The following is a 27,561-nucleotide window of genomic DNA, read 5'->3' as shown; positions in this document are numbered from 1 at the left end:
ACATAAATCAGCAAAGATAGCCCTAAAAACACAAGGAAATATAAACAAGAAAATAATATAATACCAAGAAGTTAGAACTAAACAATGGGGAAGGAAAGAATTCTTGAACAACTGGCACTGGTACAAGAAAGAATTCTTGAACAACTGGCACTGGTACAAGATTTGGTGGGGAGGGCAGGGAAGGGCAATGTCAATTTAGACTCTGAACTCGTAACTTAAAGTGAAATACATTTGGATTAAAAACAAATATAAAATAAACAAAAAGTAGTGAAAGAGAATAAGAATCCAACATGAATTTTGTTTAAAATATCAGGAAAGTGAGTTTTAATTTTATCATTCATTAGTATGAACTGCCTGATGACGAATGAGGTCTGAGCCACTACTAAAGGCCTTCCCACATTTCTTACAGTTATAGGGCTTTTCGCCAGTATGAATTCTTAGATGTCGAGTAAGGTTTGAGCATTTATTAAAAGCCTTTCCACATTCATTACATTCATATGGTTTTTCATCTGTATGAATTCTTTGATGTTGAAAAAGTTGTGAGTTTTGAGTAAAAGCCTTCCCACATTCAACACATTCAAAGGGTTTCTCACCAGCATGAATTCTCTGATGTTGACGAAGTTGTGAGCTCTGAGTAAAGGCCTTCCCACATTCCTTACAGTCATAGGGTTTCTCACCAGTGTGAATTCTCTGATGATTAGTAAGTGCTGAGCCACTACTAAAGGCTTTGCTACATTCCTTGCACTCATAGGGTTTCTCACCAGTATGAATTCTCCGATGTTGAACAAGCTTTGAGCTCTGAGTAAAGGCTTTCCCACATTCTTTACATTCATAGGGTTTCTCACCTGTATGAATTCGCACATGTTGAAAAAGTTGTGAGCTCTTAGTAAAGGCCTTCCCACATACTTTACACTCATAAGGCTTTTCACCAGTGTGAATTCGCTGATGGTCAATAAGATTTGAGCAATAACTAAAGGCCTTCCCACATTCCTTACATTCATAGGGTTTCTTACCAGTATGAATTCTTTGATGTTGAGAAAGGTATGAGTTACAGCTGAAGGCCTTTCCACATTCCTTACATTCAAAGGGTTTTTCACCAGTATGAATTTTCAGGTGTCGAGTAACATGTGAACCACAACTAAAGAATTTCCCACACTCTTTACATTCATAAGATTTTTCACCAATATGAATTCTCTGATGCTGAATAAATTGTGAATTCTGACTAAAGGCCTTTCCACACTTCTTACATTCGTAGGGTTTCTCTTCATTATTAATTATTTGATGTAGGGTAAGGAATGTCTGTTGAATAAATGTGGGCATATATTCATGAGTGAATATGTCTTGGCTGAAATGGCCATTTTGATATCCCAGTTGCCTTGAAAAATGGTTTCTATACTCCAAAACATCTCTAAAACTGGAGTACTCAAGGCCATGCTTTGTAAGTCCCATTATCTCCCTCTGGCACGATTCTATTTCATAAACTTCCTTCTTTAGAGATAATAACTTGGTTTCACACATTGATTCCAGATCTGAAAGAAAATACAATGGTAAATATTCTTTCTCCTTCCTAATCGTGAAAAGTTAAACTTTTAAAATAGAAATAGAAAAATAAAAGTGAAAATAATATCCATCCAGTAGGTAAATGATGTACATACAGTCCTCAGGGATATGTGTTTAATCTGACAAATGGACAAGAAATGCACAGAAATTAAGAACATATAATACAGGAAACAGGGGGAGGGCACTATGGAAATAAGTTACCTTACAATTATTCTCAAATATTGATGTGGATCTGAATCACCTAAAAAGGTTGGTAAATATACAATGCTTGGGTCATCTTTCATATTAAAACATGACTAGTTATATATATGTATGCATGCATGTATAAGAGAGAGTGTATCATCATACTACATGTATAACAAAGAATAGATACTTTTCTGTTAAGTCTCCGGAGAGAAATAAACACAGGCTTTATGGTATAATAAAGAATAGATTTGGCCTTTGCCCCTGGTTCTTGGCACAGAGCTTCAAAAACCCTTGGAATTTTCTGAGTCATATGAGTGTCCTTGTTATGCTAATGAGGTGACTCAACTGGTCCTTAGAAAGCTTTAGGATGGAGGCTGATCACCAGAAAGACCCAGGCTTATTAGAAGGTTGATTGGAGGGTTGAGACTTTCAGCTGCTTAACCTCTGGGAAGGGGAGAGAGACCTACTGAGCAGCCAACGATTTAACCAATTACACCTACACAATGAAACCCCAATAAAAACTATGGACACCAAAGCTCAGTGGAGCTATACTACTGATAAACACATTGATGTGATGGGAGGGTGACATACCCTGATTCCACAGGGAGAGGACATGGAATCTCTGTCCAGAAGACTTCTAGATCTTGCCCTAATTTGATTCTTTACAATAAAACTTTAATCTTAAGTATAGAGTTTTCCTGAGTTCTATGAGTCACTTTAGCAAATTATTAAACCTGAATGGGCCTTAGAAACCCCTGAATTTATAGCCAGACTGCAGGTGGCCTTGGGACTGTCAACACTTGCAGCTGGTGTCTAAAGTGAGGGCAATATTGTAGAGGACTGTGGGGTCTGCACAAACTTGGGATAGTTAGTGTCACAATTGAATTTCAGCACACCCGGTGGTATGGAAACAGAATAAGCTCCATAATAAAGGATTTAGTGGATGAAATTTGAAAGCAGTAATGGAGGGTTATCCATCTGGGGGAATAGCCAGAGGTATATCTAAGTTATTGAACAAATTTGATGTAAGTGGGAGATAGGGAAACTCAAAATATTTTATGTGTTGAAGATTCAATGAAAATACTGTTTGCCTTGGAATTTTGTGATGCTGCTCTTGGGAGAAGAGAGGAGACTTGCTCATGTACCACCCCAGTGACTGAAAGGGGTGACAGCTAGAGTTTAAGGCAGACAGAAAGAAATTAAGACACTACAACATACTGCCATGGAAAGATGACAGGAACCAGAAGCAGTTTGATGACAGCTAAGTCCCAGGAAATTATTTAACTAATCCTGCTGAGCCCCCATTCATATGTAAAAGGGAAGTAATCCTTGTGATTATTTGGGAGGATAAGGGAAAATGTATGTAAATGTCTTGAAGTAAAGTAGTCAGTATTTGATAGCTATTATTTCTTATTAAAAATGGCACAATTTAGGCAAATTAAATAGTTTGAAGATATGAAAGTGGAGCCTATTGGAACATCTCAAGCCAGAAACAAGTAATTTATTCCAACGCAATCTTTTTTCTTCTACTTCTAGATGATCTTTAGCAACTTTCATCTAGTTAAGCTCCAAAGCAACCTTTAAAACTGTCCTCTTCTATCTCCACTGATAATGTCATTTTCCAAACCAAAATCATTTCTTACCTAGGCTACTGAAGTAGCCTCCTAAACTAGTCTCCCCAGCAAGTTTTCACACCCTTTATCCTATCTGGGGACCAAATGACATTTGGTCTGGCCTTTCACTGCTGAAAATCCAAACTCCTCATAATCTCCAGCAAAGGCTGAATGCTACAGTTCCAGCCTGTCTGTCCAACCTCAACTCACACTCCACTCCCACTTGCTCATGGGGCCCAGTAACAAGTGGCTTTCTTTCAGTTCTTCAGACACACCATGCTCTTCCCTCCCATCAGGGCCTTCACAGGGGTTCTTCCCTTTGCCTGGAGCTTTCTTTAACACATTAAATAACAAGACCTGGCAGTGAGCCTCGTACTATAGTAATTCTAGAGTAATGATGAGCATAAATATTTCAAAATGTCTACAATAACAGAAAATGATATGAAAATATCTGTGATTTCTATTCATGTCGAAGTCACAGGAACTACTAACACTACTATGGCTTGTTGTATATGCCACAATAGGAAGAAATGATAAATTTCAATATAAAATGTATTTTTTTCTTCTCATCCAAGTTCATGGACTCCCTAAATTCTATCCAAAGGAATCCAAACTTACAAACCTCTGAGCAAGAGTGATCCTTTAAAAGCATGACCATGTTACTCTGTTCAAATCATGGAAATAATTCACGTCTCATTCAGAATACAATTCAAGGCCCATAAGACCCAAGTGCATTTGCAGGTACACACCCCAACCCACATCCTCACCTGCATCCAGCACGCAAACATACATACACCCTGCTACTTTCCTGATCTCCTCTTAGACAATTTCCTTTTTGCTCCTTCTACTCCAGCCACAATGATAGGAACCAAAAAGCTCCCTAAATCAGGTAACTTGTTCTTCCTATTCCCTCTGCCTGAATTTCTTCCACCAGATATTTACATTACTTGTTCCCTTACTTCTTTCAGGTCTCTCTATATTTTTTTTGGTGGCTGGCCAGTAAGGGGATCTGAACTCTTGACATTAGTATTATAACACCATGCTCTAATCAACTGAGCCAACTGGCCAGCCAGCCCTTCAGGTCTCTATTTATCACCATCTGACATTATATATAAAATATGTAGATATATAAAATGTTTTAATGTATAATATATAAATATTTATTTGTATTATATAAACAAATATAATTATATAATATATAAATACATTAACATACAAAATAGTCATATATTGTATAATTATATGTAATTATAAAATATATATATTATATTAATGTCACATTAACATATGATGTAAAATAAATATTAATTTATAATATTAACATTAATATTATATATATTTGACACGCTTATTTTCTGCTATAGTTTGAATGTGTCCTCTTCAAAGTTCAGGTGTGGCCAATATTACAGTACTAAGAGGTAGGGCCTTTAAGATCATCTCTTGTGAATGGAATTAGGTGCCTTTTTAAAGGCGTTTGACAAAGGGAGTTGGCTCTTTCTTGCCCTTCTGCCTTCTGCCATGTGAAGACACAGCAAGAAGGCTCTGACCAAATGCTGGTGCCTTGATCTTGGACTTCCCAGCCTCCAGAACTATGAGAAAATAAATTTTTGTTCTTTATAAATTACTCAGTCTGAGGTATACTGTTTTAAAACGTACTAAGACATTTTCTCTCTCACCCTCTACAATATAGGCTCTAGAAGTGCAGAGCTTTGAATGTTTTGATAAATACTACAATCCCAGACCTGGACCAATACTTTGTACATGTGAGGGTACTTCAAAAAGTTTGCGGAAAAGTAGAATTAAAAGATAATATGAATCTTTCCGTGAACTTTCTGAAGTACCCAAATAGTAGTGCTCAATAAGTACTCTTCTGGTTCTACTACTTCATTCCAATCTCTCCTCTGTCATCTCTCCCTTTTCAATATAGGCATAGACCTTTCTTTTGTCTCCAACAGTATCTCTATACATTGTAACTGCAATCACTTCCAAGGCTCCAACCAGTATTTCACTCTGGATTAATAACACTTCTACATATTTAGCCCCTGAATTTCTGCTAAGCTCCTTGTCTGCTTCTCTTATACTTTATTTTACTTTGTGAAAATTATTTATGGATATATTTTAGCACCACTTTTAGACTTTGAGTTCTTAAAGCTGACATAATTGGTAAACTGCAGCACCTGGCAGACTCCTTTATACAAATGAGGAAAGCAAAAATGGTGGATAAAGAAAAAATCCAAGACAGACTGATAAGTGACTGACAGGCACCTATAACGAAGACCAGTACTTGGGTAGGGGATGGGGGTGTGGATTCATATGTGTGTGTACACATACAATTACATTATTTTGGGAGTGATAACAGAAAATACCTATACAAGTCCAGATGAAAAAAAGGAAGAAAAGCTAACTAGCAAGGTGCTGAATTTAAAATATGGGTAAAGAGCTTTCTTTGTAGGGGAAGTGAAAGGCAACTTCTGCTTGAAATTAAGAGGGGTCTTGAAGAGGAGTAGTATAAAGAGTGGCAAGTGAAGGAAGGGAAGAAACAGTTTATTTATAAACTCATGCTAAAAGGATTTAGTTTTCTCCACAGGTCTAGGATCTCGATGGGAGCTTCCAAGATAATATTGCAAAGGTGCTGTTTCCTCTCTGGCCAGCTGAATTATTATCTGTAATGCTCTGCTTCTGTTCAGTCATTTCTCACTTACCTGAACACAGGCCTCTTGTAAGCTCTTTGCCAACCATCCAGGGCTCTTTCCCTTGTTCTAGTAAGGAGATCACTTGAGGCTTAGGAATGTAAAGTCCTGCTCACGAGAAAAGACATGGAATATGGTTACGCTGTGGGTAAATCAGATCCAGTCCCTTGATGATCAAGGAAACGATGCCACTACAGGAACAGCCAAAGAAAGATGAGGATAAAGAAGAAGCTTCAGCCACAGCCCACTGGAGCTGCCCATTTCCCACTCTTCCTTTTCATGTCAGCTCAAACCTTTTATTTGGGAACAAGGAGCAGAAATTCAGCCGGTAACTTGAAAAGCAGCTGAGAAATTCACTGGAAGAAGCAGACATTCCAGAGGACAACTCTGAATCACTGCTATAGATGGCCTTACCCACTGAAACCAGATTGCTGTAGTTCTCTAACATCACATCTCTGTACAAGTCCCTCTGAGTAGGGTCCAGGCATTCCCACTCCTCCTGAGAAAAGTCTATGGACACATCACTGAACACCACTGATCCCTGAAACAATAAACATATGCATTACTTTGTAATAAAAGAAATACTTCAGAGACTATTGTGCTTATATAGTGGGGTAATGCAAATGAGTAATTATATTGTTATCACCGAGAACCAGTATCTTTGGATCTCAGAAACAGATGCAAGAGTAATGAGTTTAGTTTATATTAAACAAACAGACACATTCCTGACTTTGTCCATTGAAAGGCCTAGACACAATGACTAACCCTGTAGCAAAGAGTGCCCCTAGTGCCTATCTTGTAGTTCCTAAAGTACTATTTTCAAATGAAAGGAACCAAGTTTCTTTGGGGGGAAAGCTGATTTCAGGATTAAGTCAGAAATGCATTAGATGAGTCTGAACAACTTGTTATAGCAAAAGTAAGAAAGCTACCAATAACTACTAGGATCATGTTGAAAAGACTCAGAAGCCAACTTGAAGCAGCTCCCATTGGCCAAAAATGGTATAACTTTGTGCATCAAATTATAGAGATAATAAATGCAATTGACTGGTCACATTTAAAATGTTTAATCCATGAGCTCATAATGATACTGAAAAAAAAATTTGTCACTTTTGGAGGATTCTAAGCAGGTAATTCATTATCTTGAAAACTGGCGAATAAATGGAAATACTCGAACATTCTTTCCTATACAAACTGTCCCTCAGGGCAACCAAACAGATGATGAAGAAAAGTTTTACTTTATAGATAGAAGTATTCAACCTAATCTACAAAGGAGGAATGCCAGAATTAAAATATCATTTTGCAACCCCTAATGAATTAATGAATCTAACAATAATCATCAACAGGTGCTAATATTACAAAAAGAAAGAGAACTAGATATAATGTGCTTTATAAAATATTCTTCACAAAAAAAATCTAAGCTGAATCTGATGAAGCTTTTCTACCTAATTACCAATTTTCAGGAAATACTTAAATGATATCACAGAGATGCATTCAGCAAAATCCAGACAGTGGACAAATGAACCAGTTTATGGTATTTTTCCAACAAAAAAACTGCAAAGAAAGGAGAGATAGAAGGGGTACCTACAAAGTAAGAGACTTGAGAGACATATCAATCAATTGCAATGCACCATTTTATCTGAATTCTAATTCAAATAAATACTTAAAAAATGAGACAATAATGGAAATTTGAATACAACTGGATATTGATGATATTAACAAATTAATTTTAGCTTTTTTAGATTCAATAATGGCATAATGGTTGTATTTTTAAAAAATAATCCTTATCTATTAGAGATACATACCAATTTCTGTTTTTTTGTTTTTGACATTATAAATAAATCACATTTTAATCACCTGGCTTTGTTCAATCCACAAATTCAAGTTCACAGTTTCTTCTAATCAGTGACTAATGCAATAACCTCAAAAAACACTGATGGGGGAAAAGGTCACTAAGCAACACAGCTTCCAGTTTCCCTGGAATGCTACTTTCTGAATGCTCCAAACACTGAGATGTCTCCTCCCAGTGGTGGCTTGGCCTGGCCCCTGGAGTATTCCATTCCTTCTGCCATCTGTTTCAGGTTCTGCAGAGCTTATAAGGTGGTGCCTGGAGGGGGTGTGAACCTTGTTTCTGCTAGTGACCTAACCTGTGTTTCTGCCAAGCCATGTGAATAGGACAGAACCCAGACTAGGCAAAACCAGTTCTTGGCCCATGTGCCAACACTATCTGCAGTGCTCTGGGCCAGTTTAGAGCCATGGCAGTAACCACCACAGTCAAAGTTAATGACATGCATTACAAAAGTGTCTATCTAAAAAAACAGAAACAAGGATTTTCATTTGCTGTACTTTCCCCTCTCCCTTTGGAAACTTTCCTTTTGATGATTAGTTCCTCTGGGGCTGACTGACTCAAACATGACAAAGGATAAAGAACAAAGGAGATTCCCTCAGGGCTACAGTCCTGGAAGGGTATAGAGGAAACTATCAACTGGGAAGTAAAACAAGGTGTTCAGGACATTTCACATCCTCACCCACCCCTTGGTGTTGCTATTTTGGCAGTGATATCTCCTTGGCTTTAAAAGAGAAAGAGGAGGAAGCTTGCCTTGTTTTGAGGGTATAAAGTATGACAACACAGCTCTGGCATCTCAAGTAGCAGGGGAGAACTCTAAGGCAGAAGAGCTTCATCACGAAAATGCTAGAATAAAAATCTCAGTATATGATTAACACTGTTTCCATGCTCTACATAGGGATTTCCTAAGTCTCTCTCCTCCTCCTCCCTCTCACCCACACACCACAACACCTTGGGAGAAGGGTTTGTTTAATCCCCATCATTTGCCTCATTTATTATAGTCTAAAAATTCACGCTAGTTTTTCAGTTCTTTCTAGCGTGACTTCAGATGCGATACTTCAAGAGAAATGCCCAGAAGCATTTTTTTAGTTAGAGACTAACCTCTGGGCCACTGACTTTGGCCCCATCTATGCTACAGCACAAACCAAATTTACAGCTGCCTCCTTTTTTTTTTTTGCAAAAAAAGCATCACAGCTCAAAGCCACAAGCTCTCTGAATAGAGAAAATCCAAAACACCCACGAAAGGTGGCACAAGCTTCTGATCTGCAGTAATCAAGTGTAAATGCAGTGAATGCTACTTAAAAGGTTGACTAAGAATGGCGTGATGGTTTTCTTCTTCTTTAACTTGAGTAAATCACACAGACCTCTGAGACGCATTCTACCCCCCACTCCAAGAACAAGAAAGTGTATTTGAGAAATTCTCATTATTGCCACCGTATTCCTCATTGCCTCACAATATACTGAGGGAGAAAAGATTTCTCCTTAACACTCTACTAAAAACTAAAATTAAGGGGACCCTATAAACAAGTTAGGTGGCCAACACGATCATGAGATTTCAGCAAAATATAACTGGATTGAATAGGGAACTATCTCAGGTAGACAGAGCTAGCATGTTTGTTAGTCAAACACTAGGATAAATAATTTACTGTTCTTCATCAGGTGAAAGGCCTTCAATTTCATCTCTGTCTCCCTCAATTGCCATCTAGAATGCTTTGGCCACCTTTTCTACATGCAACTTTCTTTGCTCATGAGGAAGCATGGTAGCCTTATCTTTCATTTTCTTTAACTTTGAAAATAGTCTTTCAATATTCTCCGGATCTCCTACCCTAGTAGTTAAGACTGGCTAATTCTTGAATATCCAGATTTAACAGGGGATCTACAATGCTATCAATCTGGGCATCTGCTGTGTTAGATGCACCACCCTGTGATCTGAGACAGATTCAGTCCTATCTGCTGCTGGTAAACGGGCTGCTCTAAGTGACAGGTCTCTGCTAATCCAATGCTATGGCTTTTCTAGCCAATGAGTTGAGAAGGCTAACGCCTTGGTTTCTATCATCCTCTTCAGGCAACTCCTCTGGACTAAGTTCTACCAATTCAGAGGCACGTTTGATGCATCATTCTTGAGCTTTTTGCCAGTTTACACTGTTCTCAGACATTCTATCACAGACCAAGATGATCACCTTAGGTAACCATGCCTCTGCCAGCAGAAGCCATGAGAAGACACTATCAAGACCCGACTCTGGTGTTTTGTCAAAGTAAACCACAAACGCTTGGACAGACTTTACAGAGATTGAAGAGAAATTTGTTTGGCACCACACACAGATTGATATCCGCTGAGTAGTTATTTGTTATCCATGGTCCAGGGACAAAATCTCACGACATCATTAGAAGTGACTTCCACAATAAGATCTTCTCTTCCAAGGGTACGGTTCCGGTGCCGGCTGGTCTCTGGTGAAGGTCGGACAGCAGCTGGTGACCAGCGCACAGGGAACGCCCACAGCCAGAGGCGCTCACCAGCGGTCGGTCAGGGAACCGCCTTCCTCTTGGGCTGCGCCACAGCCACAGGCGCGTTCTCAGAATCTGCAGCCTACCCTGACCCCACCCTCAGCCCCCGCCCCCCAACTTCCCGCACAGAACAGGCTGGCCTCGGTGTTGCTATGGCAACGAGCACCCCTGCAGGTTTCTGCGCCCAGAGACCGTGTTTCCGCAGCAAGGTAACCCGCCCGGCCCCAGCCACGTCACAGGAGGCTGAAAACTAAGATCCCGTCGGATCCTTCTCCTGTTTCTATTAGTTTCAGAATAATCCGGTGCGTGGGAGTAAAGGCAGCGGAGTACACATGGAGAGGTACAGATGAAACATGATTAACACCGAATTGATAATTATCAAAGCTGGTGGTGAGTGTGTAGTAGTTCATAAAACTACTTTTCGTATGTGTGAAATTTTCCATTATAAAGTTTTGTGGGTTTTGGGGGGTGGGGGGGTGGGGGAGATGGTAGAGAATAGTTGCAATAGACTATCTGCAAGATCTTAACCATGTGTATGTGTAGTATTGACTTAAAATTGTGACATAACTCTGTTGTGGGGAAAGGAAGTAGAGAGGGACGTAGCAAATGTAAATCCACACATACCTTGCAAAGAAATAACTAGAAAATGTCTAAAATTGATAGGGATATTAATCAGAAATATGGAATAAATTCCACTGGAATCATCTAAAAGAGATAAAGGTGTCCGTCCTTAGGAAGTAAGATTAAGTGGTGGGGTAGGGCCCTACTCGTTTTACACTTCTTAAATTTTTAACATGTAAAATTTGATGAATATATTTTAAAATAGCAATATCTCCAAAACAGCAAATGATGTTTTCTCATAAACTCTACTTCACTCATGTGACTTACTGTTACAAGAATTGTTTCTTTTTAATACAAATTCTTTAATATTTTTCTGGTGGCAGAATTTTCTGCAATATAGATATTAATAAACAAGACATAAGATTCTTCAGAGTTCTGACAGTATGATCTTAACAACTTATGCACTCTAATAATCCATCAACCTTATCCTTATTTCTGAGATAAAGAAAACTGATGATTTGCATAGAAATTCCTCACAACCCACACTTCTTGTTTTACCTAAAATCGGATTTCTCTCATGGATGCCCCAACAGAATCTCAGAGATCTATATAAGCTACCACCCTATGATTCTCGAAGCCTCATAAACCAGGAGATCTCACAACATTCTAACATTTGGAGCTATCAGCACCATTTTCCATCCTATCTTACTGGAAAATGCTGTTCTGTGGAGATAATCTTGGCTTTTCCACATTTGTTCCCAGCTAAGCAATTCATACCTCCACCTCATCAAATCACAGTCCAGACAGGACAAATTCATCCTACAAATCTACTCTTGTTTCCTTAAGAGAATACATTTCCTCTCCACATAGTGCCTAGGATAGGCTAAGAAGAAAGACGTTGAGTTATTTGCTGAGTAAAAATATTAATGCTGGTTGAAAAAAAGAGTGGCACGTAGGGATGACGTAGGATTATCTAGCTAAAATAAGAGGAAATGGGGATCAAGATCCTATTAGTCAGAAATGTCAGGATGAGGAAAGCAAATGATTATGTCTTTTTTTTAAAAAAGAACTAAATGTCAGGAAGGCAAGAAAAGGCATCAACTCACCTCAGCCATGGCTTTCAGAATTGCAGGAGATGATCAGTCTTCCTCAGGGCTGTTCTCCTGAAAAAGGATAGTGTTCTGAGAAGGCAGGACTAAGGAAGCAAAGAAATCCTCTAGAAACCACTGGCCACACAGCTCTCCAGATAAAACTAATTTCACCTCCTGTGGTCTGATGATATAACTGTATTTATCGGGAGTATAGAACAAATCCCACTCCTTCTTCAGCCGTAGAAACTCCAGGCTTTAGCTGCAGCAAGATACATCCCGAGTAGCTGGATCCAAGGGAAGACGAAGAGCCAGATTCATTCTCTTGCACCCATCAATCCAGATTCCTGCATCAGCCAAGAGATTCAAGCAAGACTTTACCCCACCTGAGTGATGATGTTGCTGTGAACCGAAGACTGAGCTGCTATGACCACCTGCCTCGAGCAGATCCCTCTTCTGTAGCCCTCAGGTCCCCAAGCCAGACTCACCCAAATGGTGCCCTTTGGCCAGGAACACAGTACGCTCAGACCAGAAGGACCAAAGACTTCCCTAATCAAGTCTCACTTCAAGCCCAAGAAAGCCAGTCAGTACCCCTGCTGCTCCCCCAGCCCGCACAGAGGCACTCCTGTCTTACCCTCTAGCTCAGTTTTGCTTATGTGTTTTTGCCACAGAAAACAAACTACCAGCTTTTCTTTCACAGATTTTGGTAAAGAATTTTTTTCAACCTATCCGTATTTATACAAATTTCTCCTCCTTCTACAATTTTAATGCTTTCATTTGTAACACAAATCTTTTAATCAATTGTTATTTTATTTTGGTATAAGATTTGGTAAGATTATGGTATCAGATTATCAATCATAATTTTATTTTAGTATAATATATGAGTTAGAAATCCTACTTAATTTTTCCCCAGAGAGGGGTTACCCAGGTGTACCAAAGCTACATATGAATCATATCATATGTCACGGGACTTAAAGTACATCATTATTTTATATACTTCTAAGGAAGAAATAAACTATATAAGATATAATCTGACAAGATATGTTGAAATGAGAAGGAAAAAAAAAGTGAGCCTTAGAAAAAATGACTATGAAATATATTTTCCCTACTGATTTAAATGCTACGATTTTCATGGATCTATTTGTGGTTCTATTTTGGTTCAGTGATCCATCGGTTTATTCTTTTGCCAGTATCACACTCTGTATTTACTATAATTTTTAAATGTTTTGAAATCTTAATAAAAGACCTCTCATTACTCATCTTTTTCAGAAGTTTCCTGGTATTCTAACTTACTTTTCTATATGAACTAAGATCAGTTTAAAAATCATACTGGTGTTTTTCTTAGGACTGCATAAAAAGAGCAGATTAACTTAAAGAGTTCTGGCATTTTTATGGGGTTGAGTCTTGCTTTCCTAGAACACAGATGCCTTTCTACTTATTAAAGTCAATATCTGTGTCCTTCAAGAACATTATAAAGTTTTCTTCACATACATCATGCACATTACTTATTCACATTATTCCTATGGATGTTATACTATTTGTGTGTGTGTGTGGCTATTATTAAATGGAGTCTTTTCCAGTGTGTCTTCCATGTATTATTTTTTTAAATATACAAAGTTCTATTGATTTCTGGATATTGACTTTGTACCTTCTTTAATTCTCTTATTATTTGCACTAGTTTTCAGTTTAGAACAAAATGTTAAAATATATCTCCCTCACTCTCAGTTTAGGAGAAGTCCAAGAGAAGGAGAACAAGGCAATAGGGACCACAATACCCTGCATTTCACAATGAGAACCTTGGCCATCTTACGTAGGACTTGAAAAGGAGCAGGCTAGAAAGTGATTTTGTGCCCTTGGTTCAATTCCGTAACTATTCCAAAGCTATTTCAGAGATTGGACAGTCTACAGGAGAAAACTATTTCTGAGAGAAAGGCTTATTTTTGGAAAGCACTGGTATACTTCATATTCCCACTTCGTAAGTAAAAGAGAGGATCCCAGTGCCACCAGGGTTCCAAGTGAAATGTGGTGAGAATTCTTAGGAAAACTTTTCTTCTGTCCCTAGAATTTAGAAGATTAGGGCCTAATTCCCTCCTGGGACTAGATATGTATCCCACAGTAGGCACTGTCTTTGGCCTGGATTTGTTCCAAGCCTATGAAGAGGATTTCTAGTAGGGGACTATGAACTCTAGAGAAGGGGTAGAGGACTGATGTCCAAATGCTGAATGCAGGAATTGTAGGCAACCAGCTTGAGTAGAGCCCCACCTCACAAAGAGTCAAAATGTGAATATGACCCATACAAGAGAGAACCAGCTTCAATACAATTAAGATTTTTTCTGATTTACTCTCTCTTCCCTTCCATGTTCCCTTGTGTCAAGAATACCTAGAGGGGGTCAAGAATACCTAGGGGGAAGGAGAAGTTCAAGGAAGGGAAATAGAAAAGCAATCATCACAGCTTCCTACTGCAAGCTTCAAGCTCAAGGAGACAGAATTTTAAACTTTAAAAAAAGTTTATGGTATTGATTAGTGGAGTGAAATGGACACTGTAATTACTAAAATAAAATTGATTTTGTAACTGAAAGAAACTAGAAGACTTTTTATTATCCAACACTGACTGAAAACTCATTCAAGGGCAGGAAATCGGCTGGCCTTCAAAAGAAGCTTAATAGAACTTATTGGAAAGAATAAAGCAATTTTTTTCTAATTTCCTATGGAGCACTGCTTTTTTGATAGATTTAGGGAAAAAAAATGTTAAATAATAGTGCTGAGAGTGCCTTCTCCCTGATTTTACTGGGGATGCTTCTAGTATTTTACCATTAGACATTATTTATTTTCGGTTTTTCAAAACTTTTTTAATACAGAAATTTCCAAACATACACGAAAGTAGAGTTTAAATAGTATAAAGAACCTCCATGTACCCATTAACCAGCTTCAACAATTATCAAGTCATAGCCAATAATGTTTTATCTAGACTCCCACTCACTAATTTTAGGTTAGCTTTATTTTTTTCATAGCTTTATTGAGATATAACATATGCCACCCATTTAAAGTGTACAATTCAATGTTTTTTAGTATATTCACCATAATCTAATTTTAGAACATCTTCATCTCCTCTAAAAGAAAACTCAGTAGCAGTCAGTCCCCATTTTCCCTTCTTCTCCTGGCCCTAAGCAAATACTAATCTACTTTCTGCCTCCATGGACATGCCTGTGCTAGACATTTCATAAATGAAATCATATATTATGTGGACTTTTGTGACTGGATTATTTCACTTAGCATGTTTTCATGGTACATCCATGTTGTAGCATGTATCAGAACTTCATTCCTTTTACTGACTAATAATATTACATTGTATGGATATATCAAATTTTGTTTATCCATTCATCGGTTTATGGGCCTTTGTATTATTCCCACTTTTTGGTGATTGTGAATAATGCTGCTATGAACATTCATGTACAAGGTTTTATGTAGACATACATTTTTAATTCTCTTGGATATATGCCTAGGAGTGGAATTGCTGGGTTCTATGGTAAATCTGTTTAATTTCTTTTTGAAGAAATACCAAAATGTTTTCTAAAGTATAACAATTTTAGATCCCACCAGCAATTTCTCCAAATTCTCACCAACATTTATTATTGTCTTTTTTATTATTGCCACCCTGGTGAGGCAGAATACAACAGGGACTTGCTCCTGGGAGGCTGCACATGGAATATAACAGGGACTTGCTCCTGGGAGGCTGCACATGGATATTCAGGCTGAGCAGACAAGCAGCAGTAGCATCTTAGCTACCCTATCAATCATCTTGCACTTTGGAGCTCTGTGGTTTTCTGAGCAGGAAGCAAAATGACAAAATACAAAAACCCTCTTTTCTTTGATTCTCAGAAAAGAGCTTGCTCAAGCAAAAAGGCCCCGAGAACCCATTTTTCTCCCCCTTTTTCTTGAATATCCCTCCCTTTAGTTAAGATAGAGAAACACCCCCATCCTGGAACAACATATAAACCCTTCTCTAAGAATTCATGCCCTGCGCTTCACTTGAGAGGAATCGCCCATGCACCCTTCTGTGTGTACTTTCACTTTGCAATAAACTTTGACTGTGAGTATGACTCTGCTGTGTGAGCTTGAAGTTACTGTGGGTTCATGACAGGATTCTTCCCTTGGGAAATCCAAGAACTTGCGTCTCTAACATCACTAGTGGGTGTAAAGAGATATCTCACTGTGGTTTTGATTTGCATTTTCCTCATGAGTAATGATGTTGGGCTAGGTTAGCTTTTAAAAACCCAATTCTTTAGAATCCTTTTCTAATGTAATTTCTATTATAATCCATTGCTTTCCCAAAGGCATTCCCACTCATGTTGGAATAGGCAAGAACTCTACTTCCTATTAAGGAAAGTAAATTGAGTGAGATAAACACTTTGAGTGGCTAATGAGAGAGGGGAACCAATGCATCTTTGCATGGGTTTGGCCAGGAGAATGGATTGGGGAGAAAATTTAGAAAGGCCTCAGGCCCAGCAAAACTGGGGAGGCTGATGTACATCCTAATTTTCACTTATAGGAAACTCCATGCTTTCAGTTAACTTTTTCATCTGTACCATACAAATTACTTCAATTCAGAGTAAGTCTGCTCAAAACACCAAGTTCTTATTTTTGATAAGATAAGAACTTGGTGTTTTGAGCAGACTCACAAAATCCTAAATTCTTTACTCTGTGCCTGCTAATCTTTAGGTAAGAGAGTCATAAGGAAAGTTAATAGCCTCATGAAGTCATGGAGCCACCACTGAAGTGTGTGATTACTGTATAATAAACTTAATATTTAGTAGCTGCAGGTACCTGTCATGCCCACAGCCTCTCTCCTTGGGAAGGAGGCACCCACCTGAATGTAAAATTTCTTTTAAGTCCTATTTTCTCATTTTAAAAAGCAAATTTGCTTTTTATTCCACAATATGATTATTGTAGAAATGTCTCAGATTTAATTATTTCCTCAATTAATTGCTAATCCCTTGCCCCCAATAACCTGTCAAAGAATGAGAAATTTTCGAAGGTTGAGAAAATCACTCACTTTTACTTATGAACACTAGAGAAGAATCAATATGAACACAAGCCTTAAAAAGAAAGTTTTTATTCCTTTTTTTTTTTTGGCAGCTGGCCAGTATGGGGAAAAAAGAAAGTTTTCAACTTTGGCACCACTTAAAGTAGCCCAACAAGAGCAACACTTTTGCCCAACATAAACTCTCAGGTTATGTCACAAGTCTCCCATTTTTGGTTTTTTATTCAATTCCAAGAAGAAAAGAAGTGAAGTGAAGACAAGAGAAAGAAAAAGAAAAGAGGGATTCTGGATAGTAGTTGATTCTATGTCTTGGGGGAAAAACTGATTAGATATGAAACTGAAACTAACAGTCAAACAGATCAGATTTGATTTTACAACTTAAAGTTCAGATGTGTAATTAGGCATAGGTCCAAAGTTTTTTGTTGCTGAATTGCTTGTCATGTAGCCTGCAGTTAATGATTAAGTGCCATTGAGTCAGGAATCACAGGATTCCCTTACTGCCTTAATGCCCTAAAGATAACATCACTGAGGTATAGGTCACAAGCTGTTTGTCTTAAGATACTTTGCAGAACCCTGGAGTCAGCTCCATTCAGCGCAAACCAGTCCAGAACTGGCCAAGCCCCACAAACCCCTTCCCTGAGTCAGTGCAAGTGTCTGATGAGTGGCCTATTGATGTCAGAAGGTCTGAAACTCCACCTCCACATCATGCCAACATTGCCATTTTTTTAACATGCAACCCATGAAGATGCCTGAGGAAACAATTGCACATGCCCTAGGGACTTTCCAAATTTCTCTTTGTTCTCTCTTGCTACTAATCACTGCTGCCCAGGCCTCCCCTTTTTTCCCAGCACACTCTCCTTAAATATTCCTCACTCCCCCCCACCAGGTAGGTGGATTTGAGGTCACCTCCCATCTCCAGGTTTGGCCACCCTGAGAATAAACTTTTTCTGTGCTACAAAGACCTTAGTCTCCGCATTTGACTGTCTTGTGTGTGCAGGCAAACAAACTCCATTCCATTCTGTAGCAGAACCTCCTGCTATTGCCCAAAATCTCACACACTGTGCTGAAAGGACTCCTTTTAGGAGTCTCCTAAAAGGGGCTCCCACTGGCCAAGTAATGAAAATATATGGAACAACATACCATGAATACTTCCACCACACCTCCTTACATTATGATGGAGTCTACAACAACTATTAGTCAAATGAAATAGTCTGTGAAATGCTGTAGGTCCATAATAGCATGTAAGAGAAAAATTATTAAGTGCACAAAATAGAAGGGTGAATAAAATAGGGTTTTTTTTAATATGCAATAATTTGGGAGTGAATACACATGTTTTTTTCTCTTCCTATTATTTATAGTTATGGTATTAGGTGCTTATTTCCATCTGCACAAGATGAGAAGAATAAACTCAGGGAACTTTTAAAAAGCCAGTTTGCTCCAGAAAAAGGAAAAACTGTACCAAAAGCAGGTAGGACCCATCACACTACTGGCCTCACACAATAACCTGATAGAAAGGGGATTTATTGCAGTTAGTCAACACCAGTAGACACATACAAAACCAAGCAGAAATAGGATACAATAAAATAATAAATTAGCTGAATGTCCCAAATAAGAGCTCATTGCATACTCAATCCATTATCACCTAGGAAGTGAATATTCTGTTAATAATATTAAGCCCCTAATAATTACATAGTGATACTAATAAGGGAGATTTAAGTTTTTCAAAAAGTCCACTAGCCCAGGTCTATATATCTTCATTACAGGACAATGAATTACAATGACACTGCAGACAATGCAAGTCTTAAAGCACACATCTTGTCCAACAGATAAACTGAATTACAAAAATAAGAATCTATATTAAAAATAATCTTACAGTCCAATGAAGTATAAAAAAGGACTTGGCATAATGATCAGTGGCTCAAGAAACTTGAATACTAAGGGAAAGAAGCCAATCTGAAAAGGGTACACACACTGTATGATTCCACCTGTATAACACTTTGGAAAAGGCAAAACTATGAAGACAGTAAAAAGATTAGTGGTTTCCAGGGATAGGTGTTGGGGCTGTGGTTGGTGGGGAGAGAGGGATGAACAGGTAGAGCACAGAGGCTTTTTAGCACAATGAAACTACTCTATATGACACTATAACAGTGGATACATGTCACTATATATTTGTCCCAAACCCTGGAATGTACAACACAAAGAGTGAACCATAATGCAAACTATGGACTCTGGGTTCATCAGTTGCAACAAATGTACCACTCTGGTGAAAGATGTTGATAACAGGGGAGACTATACATGTGTGGGGCATGGGGTATATGGGAAATTTCTGTACCTTCTGCTCAGTTTTGCTGTGAATCTAAAACTGCTGTAAAAAATAAAGTCTATTAAAAACAAAAAAACAAAAAGAAAGGAAATTCTGTCACATACTACAACATGTTTGAACCTTGAGGACATTATGCTAAGTGAAATAACCCGTCAAAAAAGACCAATATTGTATGATTCTACCTACAAAGGTATCTAAAGTAGTTAAACTTACAGAAACAGAAATTCGAATGGTGGCTGCCAAGGGCTAGGGGGGCAGGGAAATGGGACATTGTTGTTTAATGGTTATAGTCTTTTTGCAAGATGAAAAAGTTCTGGAGATCCGTTGTACATTTTGAATAGACTTAACATTTACTGAACTGTACATTAAGAAATATTTAAGATGGTAAATATTATGTTGTGATTTTTACCATGGTTAAAAGTAAAGCAAAATCACTGAAAAAAAAAGAAATGTACATGTCTGATGAAATATAAAAAGGGACTTAGCATAATAATCAGTGGCTCATGTTCCTGTGAGCTTATTTAGTGCAATGAAGTCCCAGGTAGAAGCATGAATTAATTAATTGAGAGCTTAGCCATAAAGCTAGTCTGTGGTTGGTGTTTTCTTTTTTCCCTTCATATCTGACATTGGTAATCTGTGTCTTATTTCTTTTATTTCTTTTTTTTAAAGTTTTGCTAGAAGTTTATCAATTCCAAAAAATAAACTTTTGGCTTTATTAATTTTCTCTACTGTACACTCATTTTATATTTCAATATATATTCACTATGTATATCAAAACGTGTACACCTTAAATATATACAATAAAAAATAAATTTAAAAAATTTATATTTGATTTCTTATTATTTCCTATCTTTTACTTTTCCGAGTTTAATCCACTACACTTTTCCTTAACTTCTTTAGATTCATATTACATATGAAATGTAATGCTGAAAAAAAGAAGACAAGCACAAAATAGTGGATATTGTGTGATTCTGTTTATATAAAATTCAAGTGCAAGTAAAATTAATCCATGGCTATAGAAGACAAAATAATAGTTATCTTGGGGAAAGGAGGGCAGCGAGTGGACGGGACAAGAATTGGACTTCTGGACTGCTGGTGATGTTCTATTTCCTTATCAGATTTGAGCTCTGGTTAAATAAATATGCTCATTTTGTTAAATTCATCATGCCATATACTTTGATTTCTGTACTTTTCAGAATGTGCGTTCTACTTTTAAAACCATTATATCAACACATTCATCAAAGATGAGAATACCAAACGACCAAGTGTTAGAATATAGGTTGGCTATGTTTATAAACTGCTGGTAGGAATTTAACTTGTAAAACCGTATTCTAAGTCAGTTCAGCATTATCTAGGAAATTTGAAGCTGCACACATATCCTATGGCCCAGCAATTCATTCACATGCTTACACCCTAAGAAAACATGTATACCAGGGTACTTATAAAAACATTTTTAGAGCAGCCCTTTCGTAAAAGCCAAAAACTGGAAACAATCAATGTCTGAATTACATCTATCTATAACAGCAAGGGTGAGCCTAACAAATTCAATGAAAAGCAAGACTCAAAACATTAAACAGCACAATTCCATTTATATAAAGTTAAAAGGGCAAAACTAAACTATATTGCTTAAGGATAAGTAGTTATGTAGTAAAACCTCTTAAAAAAGCCAACAAGAAAATAAGAATCACCAAAGTCAGGGTAAGGATTATCTAAAGAAGTGAGGAGGATAGGTTTATTTTAGGGGAAAGACTAACAGGGGCTTCTGGAGTGCTGATGTAAGTTTTTGTTATGAAGAGGTTCCCTTTATAATTGTTTCTTAAACTATACTCATATGTCTATATTTTAAGTATTTTTCTGTATTAGCATAAGATTCCAAACTTAATATAAATGTATAAGCATAGGAAACTTACTGGAATAAAAAAGATCAAAATATTGACAGTGGTTATGTCTGGGTGATAAGAATTTACTTTTGCTCTTTGTACCTTCCTATTTTCCAAACTCTTTAATCATGTTTTACATGTGTGTGTTTAAAAAGAAGAAAAGACTTAGTACACAGGAGAAACTGATCTGTTTTCTAAATTAATATGTTAACACTATTTAGAAGGAAGTCAGGAAGAATAGTGGATTTGTGTTTCCAGGGCTTCCCATCATTTTCTCCAATGGAAATTTGTAAGAACCAGGTCACTTGATGGGTCTACGTTAAGCACGACAGTCCAGGGGAAGAAAAACAAAAAAGAAACCCCAGCGCACCTTTTTATTTGGCTTGCCCAACAGACATTCCTCTTTCTTCCTCTGGGTACCTTTCTGAGGAGAGCAGAGCTGAGGAAGGAGAAAGGAATCATGAGATGCCAAACCCTTCTTGTGGCCCAGACTGACCAGATCAGAAGTCACTCTAGACCCACATCTACCACCCAAAGAGGGATGAAGGGATGGAGAGAGGTCAGAGGAGTCTGGAATGTCCTAAGCATTCCTGGTATCAGAGGAAGGGTGAAGTCTCTGCTGTCCAAGACCAGAATCTGTCCTGACCTCACAGCAGTCTCTTGGGACAGAAAGCTGGAATCACAAGGGCAGTTACAGAAACCCCACACCCAAAACTTCAGTCACACCCACCTTGGGGACCCATACACACCCTCAAAGTCACACCTTACCCAAATAATAGCACTATATATGGTCACACACAGTCCCACATCCCACCCTGAGGATACACGGTTACACCCACATGTTTACAGACCACTCAAACATAGCACCACAAAAATTATGCAGTGTTACAAATAGTCACCATAGGACACTCATTATAGAGGCATACACAGTTAACGGTTTCCCCTAACCCCCTACCGAGCACTACACATAACACACACTCAAAATAACACAACACCCACTAGGACATATATACTGTCACCCTGGCACAATTACAAGTTCCTTCCAACCGCACACACAATGCAACATAAAGATACGTGATCACACTCACATATCCTCACATAGTCACAGGCATCCAGTACACTTAATGTTGCTAACATTCATAGAAAAACAATCACACATACATGCATCCCTCAGGATAACACACAGTCACAGCGGCATAATCAGATTCCCTACCGCTCCACACACACAACGTAACGCAAAGTTATACGGTCACGCAATCACAGTCCCACCAGAGACACAGTCACACCTACACACACAGTCGCACACTGTTACAGTCACCCACCAACTACGAAGATACACAGTCACACCTGCACACCCAGCTCCGCGCATGGGCACAGTGACAATGACACACCCACCAGAGGGACATACAACCACACCCGCACACAGAAAGCCGCAGTCACATAAGGTCACAATCACGCACGGAAGCCCACACCTCGCGCCCGCTCCCCCAGCCTGACAAACTCACACTGTCCGACACCCCGGAACTGCCTAGTGAGTCCCCTCAGACCCCCAGGGACGCACCTGCGGTGCCTAGTCGTGCCCCCACGACCTAGGCCCCTAACCGCGTACTTCCCCTTCCCGCAGGCTGAGGGTCCCGCAGGCAAATGAAGGGACTGCCCTGTTCTCGCGGGGGACACTGGGAAATGTAGTCCGGAGTAGGACCGCGCAGGGAAGATGGCGCCCGGTTCTCTGTATTCCGGACAGCTCACAACCTGGGCCAAGCCGACAGCCCTGCTCCCCACTCCAGACCGTTGCCCGGAGTCTCCGAGGTCCAGACGCAGGCTCGGAGTGAACCTCCCGCACGACTCCGGCACCACATCCTGGATACAAGCTTCCTCCATAGTACCGGCCTGTTCCCTGAGAAAAAGGAGAAGGTCGCCAGGTTAGCGCCAGAAATTGATTCCGACCGCAAGAATTTCTGGGAAATGTAGTCTGGGGGCGGAAAGTGTGAGGCGCCGGGACAGTAGGGAGAAAGATGTCTAAAATGACTTGCTACCTTGAGCCCGCCGGCAGTGAGGAGCGCACCAGCGCCCTGAATTCTTCCGGGAGTTGTAACCCACTCTGGGAGTGCTCGGGGCTGACTGTGGATGAGCCACATACTGTGTAATTCCGATTATATGAAATATCCACAATGGGCAACTCTACAAACAAGGAGTAAATTAGACTTATTTAGGACTGGCAGGGTTAGGGGGAATCATGACTGATTGCTAATAGGTATAGGGTCCCTTTTTGGGGGTTATGAAAATGATATTGAATCAGATAACGGTGATGTTTGCACAATTCTGAATATACTATAAACAACTGAATTGTACACCTTAAGAGAGCCAGTTTTATGCTTTGTGACGTACGTTTGTTTGCGTGTTTTTTAAAAATCAGCTTTACTGAGGTATAATTTGGACACAATAAAATGTGCTTCTTTTAAGTGAACTGTCTGGCAAGTTTTAACAAACGTATACGTCCACATCACCAGCACCATAATCAGGAGATAGGCCCTTTTCAGCTGTTGACCTTGTTCAGCCAGTCCCCACCACCCCACACCCAGGTCAGGCGTCCACTGCTGCCTGCAGACCCTTATTGCTAGGCAACGACCATTCGAGACGAAGATGTTAGATGCTCGAATCACACGGTTGTTAGACACACAATCTTAAACACACACAATATCTATCCTTAACCTACTTTAACTTCAAACTATATGATCCCTTAAGGGCACACTGCACACAATTCCTATTTTATATTCTGTTAGGAACAGGTCAAGGATCTTGACGTCTCTGCACGCAGTTCTTTTCTGGCTCATGACCCCCAGGAACTGGATACCTCTGATGGAGTGCATTAATGATCCTTGGGAACGTAGCTTGAGAGCAGCGTGCACTCGGGTCCCTTCTCAGGCTACCAGCGGTGCTGTCCGGTAAACGTAGCTCCGTCCAGCAAGACAGGCTGACAGGCTGACGAATGCAGCAACTTGGGACTTCTGCTCTCCTTTCATACCTTACCAGAGGTCTGTGATGGTCCATAAGTGTTCTTAACCTGGAGTTACAGTTGAGTCTTCCCAAGTGCAGATGGTAATATCTCAATAGGGTGTGATCCCTTAAGGCCCAGGGCATTCATGTCACGTGGACATGCCCCACTTAGGCCGCCAAGTTCATGACTCAAATTCCCTTGACCAAAGTTCCTCCATCTTAAATTAGCACAAAGCACTTATTTGGCACTACCAACATCCACTGACTTACCTTCTGTCGCTATAGATTAGTCTTGCTTATCTAGATTTCGTTTAAATAGGATCACATAGCAGGTGCACTTTAAAAATCTGGCTTCCTTCAACATGATGTTTTTGAGATTCATCTGTGCTGTTTTCTATATCAATATTTCTTTTTATTGCTAAGTAGGTTGTATTTTGTGAATACATCTGAATTTGACATCCATTCATGTCTTTATGCATATTTGGGTTGTTTCCAGATTGGCTGATATAAGTAAATCTGATATAAGCATTTGTGTGCAAGTCTTTTTGTAAACATATGCTTTCATTTATATTGGAAAATTGTTGGGGGGTGCTTCCACAGAGGAATCCAAGAACAACGATGGTATTTCAGCTCTTTATTAGTTTACAGCTCTTTTTGGTATTACAGTGCTTATTGCTTGCAAGCAAGGAGAGCAGGAGCATTAGGCTAGTGTCTCCCTGAATGAAGAAAAGGGGCAGCCTTATAAAGCCAAAATTTCCTGCCCAAGTTCTCATTTAGGCCCTCTTATGCAAATGAGGGATGCAAGTCTGTTAATTCGGATTGGTTGGCTATGAGACATAGCTCATTGGCCAGTTCTGGAGCCAAATTTGCATTCGGCCCTTCCGGTGGTGCAAAACCGCTGTTACCTTTTGTTAGCACACAGGTGCAGGAAGCAAGCAAGCTAGGTTACAGAAGCCAAAGTTTGCAATTAAGACAGCCAAGCATAAAATTTCTAAAACAGTTTCTCCAGCAGAAGGGGGCAGGTTTAATAATCAGAAAATGCTCAGGGTTCCCTGCTTCAAAATATGTAGCAGTGGAATGGGTAGGTCATATAAGTGCATACTTAATTTTACAAGAAACTGCCAGACTCTTTTACAAAGTATTTGTACCTTTTACATTCTCACCAGCAGTGTATGAATCTTCCAGCTGTTTCACATCCCTTCAACACTTGCTATTGTCAGTCTTTTAATTTTAGCTATGCTAGAGAGGGTAAACAGTCGTATCAAATTGTGGTTTTAGTTTGCATTTCCTGATGACTATTTCAACATAATTTCATACACTTATTCACCATTCCTTTATCTTCTTTTGTGACATGTCTGTTAAAAAAGTTTCCTATTTTAAAATTGGTTGTCTTATTGAGTTTTAAGAGTTCCTTATATGTTCTGGATAAAAGTCCTTTGTCAGATATACATATTACAAATATTTTGTCCATTCCTGGGGCTTATTTTCTCAGTTTCTTAATGGTGTTTTTCAAAAGGCAGTTTTACTTTTGTGAAATCCAATTTATCATCTTTTCTATTTATTTCATGCTTTCTGTGTTCTTTCTAAGAAATCTTTGCCTACCCCTGTGTTGTGAAAAATGTCTCATATGTTTTATTCTAAAGGTTTTATAGTTTTAGTTTTTATGTTTAGGTCTATGATCCACTTGAAGTTTTTGTGTATGGTGTGAGAGAATGATCAAAGTTATTTTTTTCCATATGGAAATTCAGTCATTCTAGCACCATTGGTTGACAAAACTATCATTTTGCTCTAGAGTTACCTCAACATCTGTGGTAGGCAGTATAGTGGTCCCTGCCAAAATGCTCATGTCGTAATTCCTAAAGTTGTGAATATGTTATGTTACACAACAAGGGGAATTAAGTTAGCTGATGGAATTAAAGTTGCTTATTTTCATCACTCCCAAAAGAAACCCTGTACTTCCTAAGCTGACTTTAAAATTGGGAGATTTTACTGGATTATCCAGTTGAGCTCAATGTAAACACATGGCTTTTTAAATGAGGAAGAGGAAGATATAAGAGTCAATGTCAGAGAGGTATGATGTGAGAAATACATGACTAGCCATTATTGGTTTTGAAGATGAAAGGGGGGTATGAGCTGAGGAATGCAGGCAGCTTCTCAAACTTGAAAAGGGAAGGAAATAGATTCTCCAGAGGCTCAGGAAGGAATGCAGCCGTGCTAACTCTTGATTTCATAGCAGGAAAACTCATCCAGGCTTTTGACCCACAGATCTGTAAGATAATAACTCAGTTGTTTTGAGCCATTAAGTCTGTGGTAATTTTTATAGAAACAATAGAAAACTAATATAGCACCTTTATTAAAAAATCAGCTGGCCATATATGTGTAGGTTTAATTCTAAAATGATCTACATGTCTATCCTTAGCAAATACTAACCTAATATAAATAATTTTTATTGAGATATAATTCACATAGCATGAAATTCACCATTTAAACTATACAATTCGGTGAATTGTACTATATTCATGAGGTTGTTGAACCATCAGTGCTATCTAATTCCAGAATATTTTCATCACCCCCAAAAGAAACCCTGTATGTACTAGCAGTCACTGTTCATTATCTCCTTCCCCCATCCACTAGCTTCCAAAAATGTACTTTCCATTTGTATGGATTTGCCTATTCCAGACATTTTATACACATTGAATCATGTATTATGAGGTCATTGTGTCTGGCTTAACATACTGTTTCCAAGGTACATCCAAATCATATCAATATTTCATTCCTTTTTATTATTGAATAATATTCCATTATACCACATTTTGTTCATCCACTCATCAATTGATGGATATTTGGGTTGCATTGTTTATAGTTTTTGGTTTTGTTTCTAGTTTCTGATTTTTGGCAATTATGATAATGCTGCAATAAATATTTGTGTACACTTTTTTGTGTGAACGTATATTTTCAGTTCCCTTGGATATATACCAGGGAGTGGGATTGCTGGGTCATATGGTAATTCTATGTTTAACTTTTTGAGGAACTGCTAAACTGTTTTCTACAGTGGCTGCACCATTTTACAATTTCACCAGCAATGTTTGAGGTTTCCAATTTCTCCACATCCTTGAAAACACTTGTAATTTTCCATACGTTAAAATCATAGCCATACTAGTGGGTGGAAAGTGATATATTGTTTTTCTGATTTGCATTTCTTAATCACTAATGATGTTAAGCATCTTTTCATGTGCTTATTGGCCATTTGCATATCTTCCTTGGAGAAATGTTT

General features: G+C 38.6%; 1 protein-coding gene and 1 pseudogene across 3 annotated transcripts; both read right to left on the bottom strand.

The window, feature by feature from the left end:
- Positions 1–22: 22 nt before the first annotated feature.
- On the bottom strand, positions 23–22,926 carry ZNF383 (zinc finger protein 383). 3 transcript variants are annotated; one of them, XM_063111892.1, is made up of 6 exons: positions 22,852–22,926; positions 21,661–21,729; positions 12,065–12,121; positions 6,464–6,590; positions 6,062–6,157; positions 23–1,529 (listed from the first exon to the last, which is right to left on the bottom strand). In XM_063111892.1, the coding sequence occupies exons 3-6, from the start codon at positions 12,071–12,073 to the stop codon at positions 334–336; spliced, it is 1,428 nt and encodes a 475-aa protein (XP_062967962.1). In that variant the 5' UTR covers positions 12,074–12,121; positions 21,661–21,729; positions 22,852–22,926; the 3' UTR covers positions 23–333. The 3 variants fall into 3 exon arrangements, with proteins under 3 accessions (XP_062967962.1, XP_062967963.1, XP_062967964.1); XM_063111893.1 differs by having other exon boundaries at positions 22,796–22,884; XM_063111894.1 differs by lacking the exons at positions 12,065–12,121; positions 21,661–21,729; positions 22,852–22,926 and having other exon boundaries at positions 6,062–6,342; positions 6,464–6,523.
- Positions 9,535–11,657, bottom strand: LOC134389536 (alpha- and gamma-adaptin-binding protein p34-like; annotated as a pseudogene).
- Positions 22,927–27,561: the final 4,635 nt, after the last annotated feature.

This window comes from Cynocephalus volans, chromosome 10, assembly GCF_027409185.1.
Source record: "Cynocephalus volans isolate mCynVol1 chromosome 10, mCynVol1.pri, whole genome shotgun sequence".
NCBI classification, from domain to species: domain Eukaryota; kingdom Metazoa; phylum Chordata; class Mammalia; order Dermoptera; family Cynocephalidae; genus Cynocephalus; species Cynocephalus volans.
Note: the sequence above shows the minus strand (reverse complement) of the source record. Positions and strands in the feature narration are given on the sequence as shown.